At 47.4% G+C, this 18039-nt stretch overlaps 2 protein-coding genes across 3 annotated transcripts; one reads left to right on the top strand and one right to left on the bottom strand.

Annotated features, from left to right (window-relative positions):
* Positions 1-564: 564 nt before the first annotated feature.
* LOC105060226 (heavy metal-associated isoprenylated plant protein 19) lies at positions 565-1788 on the bottom strand. Its single transcript, XM_029260481.2, has 5 exons — positions 1641-1788; positions 1379-1481; positions 1137-1219; positions 943-1024; positions 565-865 (listed from the first exon to the last, which is right to left on the bottom strand). Exons 3-5 carry the CDS (start codon positions 1182-1184, stop codon positions 570-572), a joined length of 426 nt encoding a protein of 141 aa, XP_029116314.1. The 5' UTR covers positions 1185-1219; positions 1379-1481; positions 1641-1788; the 3' UTR covers positions 565-569.
* Positions 1789-16484: 14696 nt separating this feature from the next.
* Positions 16485-17796, top strand: LOC105060227 (deSI-like protein At4g17486). Of its 2 annotated transcripts, none has more exons than XM_073247737.1 (3): positions 16485-16917; positions 16990-17297; positions 17392-17796. In XM_073247737.1, exons 1-3 carry the CDS (start codon positions 16796-16798, stop codon positions 17634-17636), a joined length of 675 nt encoding a protein of 224 aa, XP_073103838.1. In that variant the 5' UTR covers positions 16485-16795; the 3' UTR covers positions 17637-17796. The 2 variants fall into 2 exon arrangements, with proteins under 2 accessions (XP_073103838.1, XP_019711303.2); XM_019855744.2 differs by having other exon boundaries at positions 16534-16917; positions 17010-17297.
* Positions 17797-18039: the final 243 nt, after the last annotated feature.

Below are 18039 nucleotides of genomic sequence, written 5' to 3'. Positions count from 1 at the left end.
AGGAGGTTTAGGGTTTACTCACATTGATGGGAAAAAGAATCTTAAGGTAGCAACCACATCAAAGAAGTAAAAAGCAGAAAAAAAGAAGAAGAGGAAGAAAGAAAGATGGAGAAAGAGAGAGAGGGAGTGCAGGAAAGAAGGAGAATAAGGGAGAGCACGCGCGCGAGAGAGAAAGAAAGAGGGAGGCATGCGTACGGGAGAGAAAAGAGAGAAAGTGAGTATGGGTGGGAGGCAGTGAAACAGGGGTTTTATCCCCTGTTCGGTTTGGGATATAGGTGGGCAGCGCCTAACAGGTGGGTACCAAAATTGGTTTGGGCCGGGTTGGGTGCTGGGTTGGTTGGGCCCGCCGGTGTTACATATAGATGGGATTTAGACCAGGACTGAAATAAGCTTTTAGAAGAAAATAGGCTGGATGCTAGGTCAACAGGTTTGATACTTATAGAAAATCTAGACCAATCCTACTGCATTTCACAAACAGACCCTAGCATATCTAATTTTGGCAGTAGCTAATATAAAAGGAGAAAAAAGCAAAAGCAAAACTGACTATAATTGTTGCATCATGATTTATATTATATAATGGAACATGCATTGGGGTTCTCATCACTAAACATATCAAAATCCACTACCATATTCTCAACAAATTTGCCAGATAAGACTACACCACCATCCATTGTTTCCATATTGCAATCTCCAGATGACAGAAATGTCTCATCTTTGTTGCCTCCGACATTGTCATCATTCCTTTTAATAATTTCAACTCTTTTGCCAGTCTTCTTCCTGAGTTTTTTCAGAATCTTTTCCGGTTCAATCTGACCTGTCACAATAGCTTTGTCTCCATTCATGTCTACATTAACTGTCTCCACGCCTAAAGAAAATTTGATCACTCTTAAAAGCAGTCCATAAAAAGTTGTTTTGCAATAATTTTAGTAGAAACGATCATACCTTTAAATTTTCGAAGGGTGTTGAATACCAATCTTTCGCAAGCTTTGCAATGCATGTATACTTTTAGTTCTAAAACAACTGCCTATCAAACAAAATCAAATTCCAAAAATAAGAATACTTCATATTTCAGCAATCATAACAAACCCTATTAAGCAATGTGGTTACTTGAATTTCACCATGGATAGTAAACATACCATCAATAGTCTAAATGACCATGGCCCTGGTTTCCCTGCATCCACCATGCAATGCTCATTTAGTGGAAAAGCTTGCCCACTCTCTTTATATATATATATATATATAAAAGGAAAAAGAGAAAAAAAAGTTAGAAAAGTTAGTCATTCAATAGGCATGCAACCCAATATATTTGCCTGGACAAAAAGGAAGGCTAATCTGTTTTCTGTTTGACAAGAGTGGAATGGATTTATAAGGTCATTACATTTTTTGGTTGGAGAAATTTTGCACCATCTCCAGTCACATTTCATATATCTTAGAAGAGTCAGCCTCTTTCTAGGTCTCCCTCTAGGTTTTCCTGGTTGACACTGTTCCAATTCAGAATTGATCATTCAAAAAAATGTCATGGAATATAATCTCCAGTAAAAATGAGTCTGACAAAAAACAAAAAAGAGACAGATTATATCTCCAATGAATATATCCTTCTCTATGAAAAAAATAAAAGTAGATGAAAGTTGCTCTTGTACCTGGTTGTCTCTTTCTATCACTCTAATCTTGCTTTTGAGAAAGCAGGAAGCCAACCATCAAATTTCCTCCTTAAACTTCCAACATATGGATTACTAAGAAGAAAAACCGGTGATAAGATTTGATCTAACTTAGAATGAGAATATACTACTCTTTGGAAAAGAAGAAAGAAGGATTAAAGCTATGGCGAATCCTGCTTTTATGCCTCCCAATAGAAGAGAGCCGTCACACCCCAAAAATCTCTCAACACCAAGAAAAAAATGTTCGGAGGTTGTTAGCAGGGAGCGTGGGACCGTGATTTATGCAGGACCCGCATTGTCGAAAGTCCGATTATTAAGGGAACGGATATGTATGGACAATACTCCGTGGTGGGAACTCTCAACGTGAAGACTGTTTGGATTTTTGCCACATAAGCAATTCGTTGAGTTATTGGCATTCATATGAATTTTGCCTTATCTAATTTTTACTTGTGATACTGTCATGCAGGACGGAATGAAGATTGTGACAGAAAAAAAAAAAGGTAGTTTTTCCCTGTAACGGTTTAGGAACTTTGCAATTGCTCAAAAAAAAAAAAAAAAAAAGTTTTGGTAAATAATTGCTCAAAAGGTTCAATGAGGAAAATTAGTTCATGCTGGCCGTAGAAGACAGCTGAACTACTTTCAAATATGTACAATGCTTTGAAGGTTATGCCCTCACAATCTCAATCTCAAGGTGATTTCGAGGCATATATATATATACTTATATTCTCACTTGATAGTGGAGCCATAAGAGTTTTTCCAAAATCCTATAGGCCTTTCGAACATGAAACTGAAATCAACTCTATCATTATAACGTGAAGAATTTGGTGTACATGGCGGTTGAACTTTCCATATAATTTCTGAGCTATAGTTCTTAAATCACACTGCTTTACATCTTGCTTTCTTTCGCCATCCAAGCACAAGTGCAAATCAAAGAGCTATTTAAGTCCGCACTTTTTTTTTCTTCTATAAATCCTATTCTTACAAATTATGTTTGTTGGGATATACCGACCAACCCCTTTTACACTGACTCATCCTCGGATCTGTCCGATCGATGTCCGACTCTACCGACTGCACCGACCGATGACTGCCGACAGTAGCTGCCGGCATCATCCGACCGAAGGTGTGTCAGTTGGGCAGACCCATTCTTTTTCCGACTAGCCGAGCGGCGGAGCCCAGATTACCGACTCACTGTCGGACGGGGGTGGCAGCCGACATCCGACTCCCGCAATGTGCCAGACCAGCCGACGGCGTCCTCGGATCTTCACCCGACGTCCCGCAGCCGAATACCGATGTATGATCGGTCAGCTCCCCCAAACACCATACGACCGCTATGGGCTGCTGTCCTGATAAGGACATGCGACGTGGCCGCCCTGGGGACATCGTCCTGCCAAGGACGTAGGTCAACCCCAGTGATTTGACAGTCCACGGCGACTTGTCAGTTCGCGGCGACTCTGACAGTCCGACGATTTGACAACTCCCCGGTTGTCTGCGCCATTAATAGCAGGACCACGCCGCTCCCTACTATAAAACGGGGAAGGCAACAGCGTTGAAGGGGAGGTTTTTCTAAGCTCCTGGGCTCTCTCTCTCTCTAGCTCTCTCCCATTGAGCCCCCTGATTCTTTTCTACTGTTGCCTAGTCACCTTTCTGACTTGACCATCGGAGGGTCCCCGCCAGAGGCATCTCCGGTCAGTGTGGACTTCTCTTGCAAGTGCTCGTTCCCGACAACCAGGCGACGAGGAGATTGGCCGCAACAGGTTTGGCGCGCCAGGTAGGGGGGATCACGACCTCTGCATAGCTTGAAAAATCTTTTCGAGATGACAAGAACCAGGGCTCAGCGATCGAGAGCCATTGGATCGGCGAGGCACTCTTTTCGTCGGGAAGATGCCTCTCCTCCACCCTCCATGACGGAACCCAGCTCTCCGCATCCTGTGGTGACCACGGAGGCGCAGATCGCGGTGATCGTGCGGCAAATGACTGTGCTGACGAATGCAGTCAAGAGCCTTCAACAACAACCGACCCGATTGCCGCACTCGCTGGTGGAGCAACCGACGGCGCACCCGATGCCGTCCAGGAGCAGCCGCCGATGCTCGTATCGGTCTTCGTCTCCTCCTCAGGAGCAGCTGTCTCAGCACTCCCATCGAGAAGGAGAGAGGCGGCCACGACGTGACACCCATCGGTCTCGGCGACCCTCTCCTTCCCAACTGGAGCGAGCGAGGAAGGAGAAGCGGCCGCGGATGCCATCCGCCTCCCTCTCAGATTCATCGGGAGACTCGACCCCTGGGGTCTCCCAACACCGACGGATCGACGACTACGAACGTAGGTTCGAAGAAATCGACTGTCGGCTTGCCCAGCTCCAGATGGACGGACAGAAGTCTTCGAACGACGTCGACTTCCAGACCGCCCAACCTCTCTCCCGACTCATCCTCGACGAGCCGATTCCTAGTCGGTTCAAGATGCCTCATGTGGAGCCTTACGATGGCTCCACCGACCCAGTTGACCATCTGGAGAGCTACAAGGCTCTCATGACGATCCAAGGGGCAACCAATGCCCTCCTCTGCATCGGCTTCCCAGCTACGCTTCGCAAAGTTGCCAGGGCCTGATACTCCGGCCTCCACTTAGGAAGTATCCACTCCTTCGGGCAGCTCGAGTATTTTTTCATGGCCCATTTCAGCACCAGCCGGAAGCCGCCACGAACCTCGGACAACCTTTTCTCCCTCAAGCAGGGAGAAAATGAGATGCTCCGACACTTCGTGATGCGATTCAACGCAGCCATGCTTGAGGTTCGGGACTTCAACGAAGACATGACTATCTCAGCCATGAAGAGGGGGTTGAGAGGGTCCCGATTTACATACTCCTTGGACAAGACCCTCCCTCGGACATATGCCGAACTGCTGGAGCGCGCGTACAAATACATGCGCACAGACAAAGGAGCTTCCGACCGATGCCTGACCGAGACCAAGGGCCCAAAGGAGAAGCAAAAAAAGGTCGGGCTCCTGCTGAGCCTAGAGGGCCCCCGACCGACAAATAGGTCTCACCCCAGCGACAGAGCCCGAGATTGTCCCGACGGTGGAGTCCGAGGCCGATGCGTCGCAGGTATGACTCCTATACTTCTCTCTCTGCTCCTCGTGCGTAGATTTTGATGGAGATCGAAGGAGAAGAATATCTGCGATGGCCTTCGCTTTTGAAGGCAAATGGCCTTGACCGACGAAAATACTGTCGATTTCATCGGGGCCACGGCCATAACACCGAATAGTGCATCCAACTCAAGGATGAAATCGAGGCCCTCATACGCCGAGGGTATCTCGAAAAATTTTGAAGGAACCCGCCGACTCGACCAGTCCCCGACCGACGACCCCAACCGACTGAAGAGGCAGCGAACAATCAGCCCACGATCGGAGTCATCAACATGATCTCCAAATGACTGGACCGAGGGACAACTGCTGGAGGAGAGTCGACGAAGAAGCTGCGCCAAGATAATGTAATTTCTTTTACAGATGAAGATGCTCGAAGAATCCAAACTTCCCATGACGACGTTGTTGTTGTCTCGACAACAATAGCAAATTATGATGCAAGAAGGATCCTTGTTGATAATGAAAGTTCGACTAATATTTTGTTCTACTCGACCTTCTCTCGAATGCGACTGTCGGCTGATCGGCTCGAGAAAGTCTCTGCACCCCTAGTAGGTTTCGCTGGAGATGCTGTCACGGTGGAAGGAGAAATTACTCTTCCCGTGATAGCCAGAACTGAACCATGACAAAGCACCGTCCACCTAACCTTTGCGGTCGTCCAAGTATCTTCGGCCTACAATGCCATACTTGGAAGACCCGGACTAAACACCCTCAGAGCGATAGTCTCGATGTACCACCTGCTGGTTCGGTTTCGACAAAAAACAGAGTCGGAAAGATGCGCGGGGATCAACAGCTCGCTCGGCGATGCTTCCAAATCTCTGCTCGAAGCAATGAAGTGAAGGACTCCCTGACGGTCGACAAGTTGGACCAATAGAGAGAGGAAGAACGGGGCGAACTGACCGAACAACTGGTTTCCGTCCTGATAGCGGAGAATCCCGAACGAGTGGTCTGGGTCGGATCCCAATTATCTGACCCTGAGCAACGGCAGCTAATGGAGCTGTTAAAGGCCAATACCGACGTATTCGCTTGGTTGGCAGCGGATATGTCCGGCATCCCCCCGGAGATGATTACTCACCGACTCAACGTCGACCCTGGAGTGAGGCCGGTGAGGCAGAAGAAGCGGTCTTTTGCTCCTAAAAGACAGAAGACCATCGACGAGAAAGTGGACAAGCTACTCGAGGTGGGCTTCATCAGAGAAACCACGTACCCCGACTGGCTCGCCAATGTTGTCATGGTGAAAAAAGCCAATGGGAGGTGGAGGATCTGCATCGACTATACTGACCTGAATCGTGCCTGCCCGAAGGACAGCTTCCCACTTTCAAAAATCGACCAGCTGGTAGACACGACGTCCGGCCATCGACTGCTCAGCTTCATGGATGCCTTTGCCGGATACAATCAGATCCGGATGGCACCCGAAGACGAGGAGCACACAGCCTTCATGACCGCTAAGGGCCTTTACTGCTACAGAGTAATACCCTTCGAACTGAAAAATACCGGAGCCACCTACCAGTGACTCGTCAATAAGGTCTTCAAAGATCAAATCGGATGCAACATGGAGGTATACATGGACGACATGCTAGTGAAGAGCGCGTAGACTTCAGATCATGTCCAAGATCTTGAAGAAACTTTTCGCACTCTTCGACAACACCGGATGAGGCTGAATCCAACTAAGTGCGCCTTCGAAAAAGTTCTTCAGGTTCCTCGTTTCTCAACGAGGAATTGAGGCCAACTTTGAGAAGATAAAAGCGATCATCGACATGCGGCACTCAGACACCAAAAAGGAGGTACAACAGCTTAACAGAAGGATCATCGCGCTCAGTCGATTCATCTCTCGGTCGGCTGAGAGATGCCTTCCATTCTTCAAAATCCTGAGGCAGACGAAGGACTTCTCTTGATCGGACGAGTGCCAGCAGGCCTTCGAGGATCTGAAGAGATATCTGGCCTCCCCATCGCTGTTTGTAAAGCCAGAAGTTGCAGAAATATTGTACCTCTACTTGGCAACCTCCCCAGAGGTGGTTAGCTCGGTGCTCGTCTGGGAGAACGAGAGCCGAATTCACCAGCCCATATACTACACCAGCAAAGTACTCCACGAAGCTGAAGCTCGATATTCAAAGGCAGAGAAAATGATATTCACCTTGATCGTATCTGTACAATGACTCCATCCGTATTTCCAAGCGCACGCTATCGTGGTCCTCACCGACCAGCCCCTGAGGACGATCTTGCGTCGCCCCGACACATCAGGACGACTGACGAAATGAGCGGTGAAGCTGAGTGAGTTCGACATTCAGTACCGACTGTGACCTACCTTGAAAGCCCAGGTTTTGGCCGACTTTATTGCGGAGTGCCAGACAACCGACCAAGAACCGGAAGGCGGGAGCTCCAAAGAGGCTGCAACCTCTGAATGTGACCCCGGGTCTACCTGGGTATTACACATCGACGGGGCTTCCAATGCTCAAGGGAGCAGGGCCGGGTTCTTGCTCACCAACTCGGAGGGAGTAGTTACCGAGTATGCCCTCCAATTCGACTTTAAAGCCTCCAATAATCAAGCCGAGTATGAAGCGCTCCTCGCTGGCTTGAGAGTAGTGAAGGAGCTTGGGATCGATAGTCTCAGAGTCTTCTCCGACTCCCAGCTGATCGTGGGACAAGTCAAAGGCGAATTCGAGGCGCAGGACCCGATCATGGCAAAATATTTTCAGAAGGTGAGAGCTCGTGGCACACCTCAAGTATTTCGAGATCTCCCATATCCCCAGGTCGGAGAACGCTCGGGCCGACGCACTCTCCTGGCTTGCGACATCAGCCTACAACACTTTGGGTCGGACACTTGTGGAGAGTCTCGAGCAACCGAGCATCGACAGGACCGAGGAGGTGCTGCAACTGACGATCGAGCCGAGCTGGATGGATCCAATTGTTCAGTATCTGACCGACGGAACCAGCCCTGAAGACCCCACGAAAGCCAAACGACTCCGGTGGACGGCCTCCCAATATGTAATGATGGACGGCCGACTCTACAAAAGGTCGTTCTTTCTTCCCTTGCTGAGATGTCTGGGACCGACTGACGTGGACTACACGCTCAGAGAGGTGCATGAAGGGATCTGCGAAAATCACTTAGGGGGCAAATCCTTGGCCTACAAGGTCCTACGGCAGGGTTACTACTGGCCCACCATGAAAAAGGATGTGGCTGGGTTGGTTCGGAGGTGTGAGCCGTGTCAGAAGAATGCTAACATACAATACCGACCTGCCAACCAGGTCACTCCCATTGTCGCCCCGTGGCCCTTCGCCCAGTGGAGAATCGACATACTCGGTCCTTTTCCTCCGACGTCTGGCCAAAGAAAGTTTATAGTCATCGCAATTGACTACTTCACTATTGGGTGGAAGCCGAACCTCTGGCGCAAATCACCGAGCGAAAGATGGAAGACTTCGTCCAGAAGTCCATCATCTTCAGGTTCGGACTACCGCACACTATTATCACTGAAATGGACGACAATTCGACAACCGAGACTTCCGAAAGTTCTGTACGAGATTTCATATTGCGCACAAGCTGACCTCGGTCGGACATCCACAGTCCAACGGTGAGGTCGAAGTAACCAACCAAACCATTCTGCATGGATTGAAGACCCGACTGAATGAAGCTAAAGGCCTCTGGGTTGAGGAATTAAATTCCGTCCTGTGGGCATACCGAATGACACCTCGCATCCCGATCGGAGAATCTTCTTTCAACTTGGCCTATGGGACAGAGATGATGATCCCACTCGAGATCGGGCTACCATCGACTAGTGTTGAGCAGTACTGCGAGCCAGGCAACTCCGAGTGTCAGAGAGCCGACTTGGACCTCCTACCCGAACTCCGACATGAGGCTCAACTCCACATGGCTTCCTACCGACAAAGAGTGGCCCGATACTATAATGCTAAGGTTAAGCCGAAGTTTTTCAGACCTGGAGATCTGGTCTTAAGGAAGGCAGAAGTTTCGAAGCCTATGGACCAAGAAAAATTACCTCTGAACTGGAGACTCTAGAAGGAATGACCATTCCCCGGACTTGGAATGCTGACAACCTGAGATTGTACTACCAGTGAACCCTGTGTGCCCTTGTTCGAAATACAAACTCAGTTTCAAAACTTCAAAGTCTAGAATCTCGGCTCTCCAATTGTGGGTCGACGCTCACTAGTAGTACGAGCCCCGACGCTCCGACTTGGGCCCAACGTTCCATTGAAAATCTGCGGCCTGATCACCGACGACATGTCGGACTCTTACGAGAACCGATATATCTACGTTGGTGGAAGGCCGGCGATGGCGATGAAACCCCCCCAAGTTGAAGCTACGCTCCTTCCACAGTCAACTCTCGAGCAAGACGACTGGCTAACTTGCCGACTTGGCTCTGGCCAAGAAAGGCAAAACGCCAACGCGACCAATGTCACGTTCGCAATATACCGACCAGATCACGACCGATCGAAGGGTATTCGGCTTACCACCGTTTATCACACGTCACGACATATATGCCCGATAAAGAATTGGGCAATGGATGACCAACTTGTCATCACCGAATACGTCGGACACTAGTCGACTATCAGACTCTACGGGATGATCGGGTCCGGAAGCTATGCCCGAAGGTCGGTCGACACTCGACTCGGCAAACACGCTCGACTCAGGTCTAGGCAACGGATGCTCGACTTAGACTCTCGACTGTCGGATCGTACGACAGTCAGGATGTCGATCTAAAATTGAAGCTCGCTCTGCCTTTACCGTGGCGCATGCTACCGACTATCTTGGCTAACTATCCGGGATCTTACCGAACGTCCTAACAAGGTACGTCAGGCCTATGATTTATACGCTCGGAGGTATTTCAATAAAACATGCATTCCAAGATACATTTTAGGATGCATAAAGAGAGAGAAAGTTGAAAAGTTCTCAATTTCATTCAAGTATGAACTGAATTTATAAAATTGGGTCGAAGCCCGATTACAAGTACACTAAGTAAGAGCAAAAACAAAAGATGCTCCGACTACTCGGTGGAGTCAACTTCGTCTACCAGGAGAAGTTCGGGGGCGATCGGCGTGGCCGCTCGGACCGGAGTAGCATCGGGATTTGGAGCCACCTCACCTTCGATAACCCGATTTGGAACGGCTTCCTCCACAGCAGTGTGATCTCCCGACGTCGGGTCTGCCACCTCTCCTGTGACTTGGCCTTCCGACCCTCGGGGAACGACGCTACTGAGGTCAAGCTCCGGATACAGACCCCGGACTGCATCCCGAGCATCCTCGTACCCCACTCGGTACGAGGCGAAACCGCTCTCCAGAAGCTCCTCCCGATATTCGTTGGAGCTGCGGAAGTCCTCCACCGCCCGACTTATTGCCTCTTTTGCTGACTCTGCCTCCGCCTTCGCTATGTCTGCGTCAGCTTGAGCGGTGGATAAATTCTTCTCGGCCTTAACGAGATTCTCCAGACTCACCCGGAGTTGCTCGCGCTCGGTTTCGAGCTCACCGACGCAACCCTCCCGCTCATGCCGCAGCCGGCGAGCGGTGCGGGACTTTCGTTTGACTTCCTCACGAGCCGACCGAAGTTTGGCCCCCGAGGCAGCCAGGGCATCGGTAAGGCGGGAGATTTCCTCCTCGAGCCGGGCCTCACGGTTGACCGACTGCTTCAGCTGCTCGACCATTGTTGCCTTCTCGGCCTCGGCAGCCTCAGCCCTATTCTTTCAGGCCGCCCGAAGATCGTCGAACCTCCGATACCCAGCCTCCAGCTCGAACATGTTGTAGATCAGCTGCAAATAACAGGTCGATTATCAGAAGACCAAACTGATAGAAAATAATAATGAAAATGAAAAGTGAAGAAGAGGATCTCACCTGGATCATGGTCGGGTAGAAGGAAGAAAGCATGTCAGACACCCATCGATTCTTTATGATTTCTCGATCGGCCGGGAGGATGGTCGCCTGACATAACATCCTGGCCAAATCATGGTTGGCCAGGGCCGACGCTCCTTCGGGAAGTTAGACGTCGGACGATGCGGCATGGCCTGCCAACCTTCTGTTGTCGCCTGGCACCATCGGGGCCTTCCCTCGTTCGGTCGCCCAGGCCCTGAAGTCAGGAAAAGATGGGAGGCTCGAGCTTGACTGGGTCCCTCCCGAGACCGCGACGGCCGCCGACGCAGGTCGTTCGGGCTCGCATGTTTCGGTTTGAACTTCTTCTGTGGGCTGTGCAGCCGACACACCTTCGACTGCTCCCTCGACCGCCCGTTCCTCGGACGGTGCTTCGGGAGGCACCGTCGGCACCGACAGTGCAATAACCAGCTCATAGCCCGACGCAGGGTCGGGCTGCACTCCCGTTGCCGCAGGGTCGGTCGGCGATGCTGTCTGAGGCCTCTTAGGAGGCCGCGAGGGCCCGACCCCGGTGTCGGCCTCTTCCTCGCCACATGTTGCCAAATATCGGCATCCGTCAGCCTCACCCTTGGCGACATGCCTGCAATTTTAACAGAGGATCAGCACCAGTCTAAAGACAGAGAAAAAAGATAAAAACGACAAATCGAGATGTACCTAAACGATGAACCGAGCTTAGACCGACGTCGTATAGAGCTTGCTCGATGACGAGCTCTCTCTGCTTCGGCACCGAGATATCCTTCAGTCGGTGAAAATCCTCTCGATCTCCATTTTCCATCCGACTGTTCTCATTCGGCTGAGTCCGGGGGTCACCCCAACGGAAAGGGAACCCCCAAGGAAGCGGAGAAGAGGCAAAGAAAAACTGGTTCTTCCATCCGTGGATTGACGATGGAAGATCAGTGATGAACGAGAGACCCTTCCGAGAGTTGAAAAATCACCACTCTCAGGCCTTTGGGTGGGGTCGGAGGACAAAGAATGCCTGGAAGAGGGAAATACGAGGATAGGTCGGCAAAATCCGACACAGCAAGGCGAAACTGATTACCAGCCGAACTGAGTTCGACGTCAGTTGCGCCGGACAGAGCCCGTAGTAATCCAAGACGTTCCGGACGAACTCTGAAATCGAAAAATGAAGACCTGCCCGAAGATCCTCGACATAGAAGGCCACCTGGCCCGGAGGTGGGTTGTTAACCCGACCCTCAGCCCTAGGGGCGAAGAGCTCGAACTGCTCCGGGATACTGTATTGCTCTCTGAGCTGTTCGACGTTTGCCCCCGAAAGTGAAGAAACCTCCACCTCCGGGGTTGACCGTGGGTCGTCGGTCGGATTCCCCGACTGACTTCCTTGTGGAGAGGTTCTGGCCATGATGCTAGAACCGAGGTTGGAGGATGAAGAAGAAGAAGAAGAAGAAGAAAGAAAGTACAAAGGAAGTGAAGAAAGCAAAAAATGCAAGACAAAAATCTCGAAGAAAGCTTCCCAAGGAGGGAGACAGGCACAACTACCTGAAACTTGAAACTGGGGGACCGCTCGACCAGAGTCTCGGCAACAAGGCTGTGAAAAGTGGAGTTTTGGATATAGGTGACCCCATATATATAATGCCCCTCGACGGTCGAGATGAGAGCACGCCCAACGAGGGTCTCTCAGATTTTGACATGTGGCAGCATCTGGGCCTTTCCTTGATTCGACGATTCGACGCACCTATCCCAGATCAAGCCACGTCGCCTCCATCCGTCTGAACGGGTTCGGCCCAATGGTCCCCTGTCACGTGGCGAAAAAATCGCGTCTCAGGATTCACTAACCGATGGTGGTTCAAATTTTTCGAGGAGGCGACGAAAACGGCGGTTCCTGTTCCCAATGGGATGTCTGACACCAATGGGATGTCTGACGTCGGACCGTTTATTGGTACGGTCGTCAGAGTCAGAGCATGATGTGATGGATATCCACTCCTTTCATCCGAAGCCGTCGCCCATGCAGAAACGCTGGCCAGCACGACATCCGACTCAGGAGTGGAGGGGGCAACTGTTGGGATATACCGACCGATCCCTTTTACGCCGACTCACCCTCGAACCTGTCCGACCGATGCCTGACTCTACCGACTGCACCGACCGACGACTGCCGACAGTAGCTGCCGGCATCATCCGACCGAAGGTGTGTCGGTCGGACAGACCCATTCTTTTTCTGACTAGCCAGGCGGTGGAGCCCAGATTACCGACTCACAGTCGGACGGGGGTGGTAGCCGACGTCCGACTCCTGCAATGCGCCAGACCAGCCGACGGTGTCTCCGGGTCTTCACCCGACATCCCGCAGTCGAATACCGATGTATGATCGGTCAGCTCCCCCAAACGCCGTACAATCGCTATGGGCTGCTGTCCTGACAAGGACATGCGGCATGGCCGCCCTGGGGATATCGTCCTGCCAAGGACGTAGGTCAACCCTAGTGATTTGACAGCCCACGGTGACTTGTCAGTCCACGGTGACTCTGACAGCCTCCGACGATTTGACAACTCTCCGATTGTCGCGTCATTAATGGCAGGACCACGCCGCGCCCTACTATAAAACGGGGAAGGCAACAGCATTGAAGGGGAGGTTTTTCTAAGCTCCTGGGCTCTCTCTCTCTCTAGCTCTCTCCCACTGAGCCCCCTGATTTCTTTTCTACTATTGCCTAGTCTCCTCTCTGACTTGACCGTCGGAGGGTTCTCGTCGGAGGCATCTCCGGTCAGTATGGACTTCTCTTGCAGGTACTCGTTCCCGACGACCAGGCGATGAGGGGATTGGCCGCAATAGTGTTTATTCTCCAATGACTCAACCTTCATGGTCTTTCTCTGCTGCATCAAAAAATATCTATAATAGCGGTTAAAATCATAGCAAAAAACATATTAAACTATTTGGTAAAACTTACAGCAATAGTTGGTAAACTATGGCAATAGGTGGCATCGATAAAAATTATTCCCATAGTTTAGATGATGGCCGGTATAAGTAACTCTATATCAACGGTCTTAAGTCATTCTATAGTAATGGTTGGAACTATCGGTGTAATTTGTTGCAATAGTTGCAACCATCGCAATACATTGGAACCAAATTTTTTATTGTAAATTAGGGTTGAAAATGAATCAAATATTATTTGACTGAATCCATATTTAATTTGATCAGATTTGGATAGAAATTCCCATATCCAACTAGATTTGGATCCAGGTCTAGATATATGCTTTCAATGTCACATGTGCAGCAAACTATTTTATATATAACCAAAGACCACTTCAACTGTTACATATTACTTAACCACCATAGTAATATTAGCTTTTAATATGAAGGTATGGTTTATTATACTTATTCAAGATTTATTCATATTATAAAGTATACTCATTCAAAAATATTATGATATTTTATATTTTAATAATTAATTATTTTTAATAAAATATTCAATCCTCTTTTTTTTGAAAAAATAAATAACTTTATTTATTCTTTAGAATATAGTTTCAACATGTTTCTATAATCATTTTTTCTAAAGTCTTTTAAAAATAGATAATTCATGATTCTTTTTATTTATAATATTAAAAAATTATGATATTTAATATAAAATAATTTTTATATTTTATATTTTATTTAATTTATTTTAATTTTATATATTTCTAGTAAAAATCCAGTTGGATTAATGATCCAAATCCTTTGATAAAACAATCAATTATATCTTTGACCATTATAATACAATTAAGGTACATCGCTTGCAATATTTATGATGGATTTTATATCAAAAACTATTTTTATCTATTCATTAAACTGACTTGACTTATATAATTTATTTATTTAATATACTGGATTAAATGAGATTAAAAATAACATATTTAATCCATCAATATATTTTAGGTAAAAATATATTACAACCATTCTCACTAAATTTCTTATCCATATAGTATTCAATAAGCATTAATTATCCTTCTAAATTTATTTCATCATTAAATGTCAATATTCTATAATAAAAATATATTTATTGCTAATAAAGTTCTATTTAACTAGAAAATATTATCCTAAGATATCAATGCAACATAAAAAATTTCGGCAACATCTACAAATAATCGTAATAATATTATTATATAATTTTTTTAGATATTTTTTTAAACTATTGTTATAGAATATATTTTTTCTGTAGTGGTTATATGATACAAACATTATATAATAATTTTTAGTAACATTTCTCATTAACTATTATAATATTATATATCTTTTATGATATTTTTTAAAACTATTTTTAGATAATATTTGTAGTAGCACATCTTATCGAGCGCTACTAAAATTCTACTGTTGTAGAATGTTTTTGCTGTAGTCACATGCATTGAAAGTATTAAAGTTTGATATATGATTGAAGAAACACACATAGAATTATTAAAGGACTTCATAGAATGATTTTTGAAGGATAAAAATGACAATAAGTTCAAAATGAAAAGTTGATAATTCGATAGCCAAATTTAACATGGCAATTTGAAATCACTCCATCAATCATTGCGTGGCCGATGTCCGATTGAAAAACATAACTCACACTACATAGCCTACTTGCATAGTCTACATGATGCAAGAAAGAAATGTTTGTAAAATTCAAGATTCATATAATGCTATACATCGAGAATATTTTACCATACCCATACCGCATCCATACTTGATAGGTAGTGAACCAAGTATCCATATGCCACCAACTTGTACCAATATTTTATCAAGATGGTCACAATATACGTACCACAATTGCTATCACAAACGTTGATGCAATCAATAAAGAAATATTATTATTTTCAACATTTATTTTTTTATTATATCATTTGCATCTAAATTTATATGTATTGGGTTCCTACCCAACCTCTTATGAGGTTATGCATTGCCAGCTAGAATCTTATGATCCCTTCTTTTTTTAAATAAACTTAACAGTGAAAGTGCTACCAATAATTTAAAAAAAAAATGAATTAAATACTTAAAACATCCCGGAGGAATGGAACATAAAGCCTCCAATTGGAAAATGGTTGCAGCCCTACAAGTCAGCTTTTATTCGGACCTTTGAACTTGATTAGCCATCATGCTGGAATCTTTTTTTTTCTTTTTATTTGTTAAGATGGATCATTCGTACAAGTCTTATGCAAGTATATCCAAAAAGATGAGAAACTCTTTCACAGCCAGTTAATCCCTCCCACGAGTAAGCAACTGTTAACCCGGGACATGCTTAGATACAATTTTGGATTAATATTAAAAAAATGCTTAAGATCAAGGCCATAAACTGATCCAAATCGAAATTCTACAGCTTGCCATTCCTTGCATCTTCCGTATCCTCCATGAACCACTGCATGGGAACATGATTCGCTCCTATAGGCTACAAACCTCCCTACGTAGGGATGCTTCCATACCTTTACGTAGGCTTTACTTCTTCTACCCACTTGAAACTAGAAAAAAAAAGCTCTTCGGCTTTTCCAAACCTCCGCCTCTTATTCCTAAATCTACAAACAATTCCAGGAAAAATTTCCTCGCCGCCTGAAATCCAAAGCAGCGGACCTAGGACCTAGCACATCTCCACAGAATAGACCTCGTTTCCCAAAAGTAAATAGGAAAAAAGAAAAACGTTTCCCACCTCCCTCCCACAAGAACCTGCACTAAAACCCCGATCGTAACGGGAAACGGACAATGCGGTGAAGAATTAAACGGATCGCCGGTATACGACGAGTACCGACCGTCCGGAAAGGTAAGAAACTCCAGAACGGGAAAAAGAAAAAAATGGAAAACCATAACTGACCTTCCGAAGAACATCGGAGCATCCCGATAAGAGAGGATCCAAGAAGGAATAGAGTTTTTAGAGGGCCGAAGAGAGTCTGGAAGGATTCCTGCCTATGAGAAGAGGAGGAGGGAGAGCAGAGAGCGGATCGAGGCGAGCCATCCCCCTCCAGAATAAAAGACAAAACCCCAGCTCGAAGTGAGAGGGAACTCTTCCCCTGCTCCCCTGTCCCCTTTCTGCCCCTCCGCCGATCCTCACTGCTAACTTAGGGAAACGAGAAATCGAGATCGAAAGCGAAGTCGTGTGAAGTCATCGATGCCGCCCCCGTTCTGATCCGCCGTCCGATAGACTCCTTCCGGCCTTGCCGCCTCCGGCGCCGCCGCCGGAATATGTTCATCCGATGGCGCTCCAGGAAGCGGAAGACCGGGACGGTGCCCGTGTACCTCAACGTCTACGATCTGACCCCGTTCAATGTCTACGCCTACTGGCTCGGCCTGGGCGTCTACCACTCCGGCGTCCAAGGTGATCTCTCTCTCTCTCTAGGGTTTGAAGTTGGGATTTTTTTTTGAAATGGGGTGATGGAGCTAGGGTTAGGGTTTTTGTGATTGCGGCAGTGCACGGGGTGGAGTACGCGTACGGAGCGCACGAGCACGCGACGACGGGGATATTCGAAGGGGAGCCGCGGCAGTGCCCGGGGTTCGTTTTCCGGAAGTCGATCCTGATCGGGCGAACGGATCTGGGGCCGCGGGATGTGAGGGCGCTTATGGAGGAGCTGGCCACGGAGTACACCGGCAACACCTACAACCTCATCTCCAAGAACTGCAACCATTTCTGCAACGAGGCCTGCCTCCGCCTCACCAACAAGCCCATCCCTCGCTGGGTAAATCGTCTCGCCAGGATCGGTACTACTTCTTTTCTACAATAGATGGATCCCGCTCTTCGTTCCAGATTTCGATTCTTTAGAGGTTTCTGAAGGGTTTCGATCGAAATCTTTAGGTTTTCTTTGCAATTGCGTGCTGCCGGTGCAAGTGGCGGCGGTGAGGAGTCGCAGAGACAAGGCCGAGGGAAAGCGAGAAGGGGAGAAGAGGAAACTGAGAAGCAATTCCACTCGATTCCCTCCTCCCACCACCTCCTCTTCTACTACTGCAGCTCCCATTTCCTCTATTCCTTCTTCGGGGACTATTAGAAGCCGTAGAAGAAGTCGGCGCTCTTCGTCGTCTTCTTCGGTTTCCTCATCTTAGACGTCTGATCGCCGACGCCGGCGACGGAGGGTTTGCGGAAATTGCATAAAAAAACAATTTTCCTAATTTCCTGTGGAATTATTTTTTTTTCTTTTTCTGTACCATTAAATGCTGGGGCTGTCTGCCGTTTTCAACTCAGTAAACGCTGGATATTCCGTTAGCATTGTTACGGACGCTAATAATATATATATATATGTATTTCCTTTGAGACGCTGTTTGCTGTTCTCCCGATCACTCACTTTCTGTTTCACTCATGAGTAATTCCGATTCCACTGATGCTATCTCGCTGTTCGCAACCCAAACAGCGAATCCGCTTCCACGTTATAAGTTGAGGGTTCCGTTTGTACTGGTTCACGTCTGGTGGTTCCGCGCGGGCAAGAGAAGGGGAAGTGTCGCTGTCCTA

The sequence above is a fragment of the Elaeis guineensis genome, chromosome 1 (genome assembly GCF_000442705.2).
Source record: "Elaeis guineensis isolate ETL-2024a chromosome 1, EG11, whole genome shotgun sequence".
Taxonomy (NCBI): domain Eukaryota; kingdom Viridiplantae; phylum Streptophyta; class Magnoliopsida; order Arecales; family Arecaceae; genus Elaeis; species Elaeis guineensis.
The sequence above is the reverse complement of the archived record's forward strand: the minus strand, read 5'-3'. Positions and strand labels throughout refer to the sequence as shown.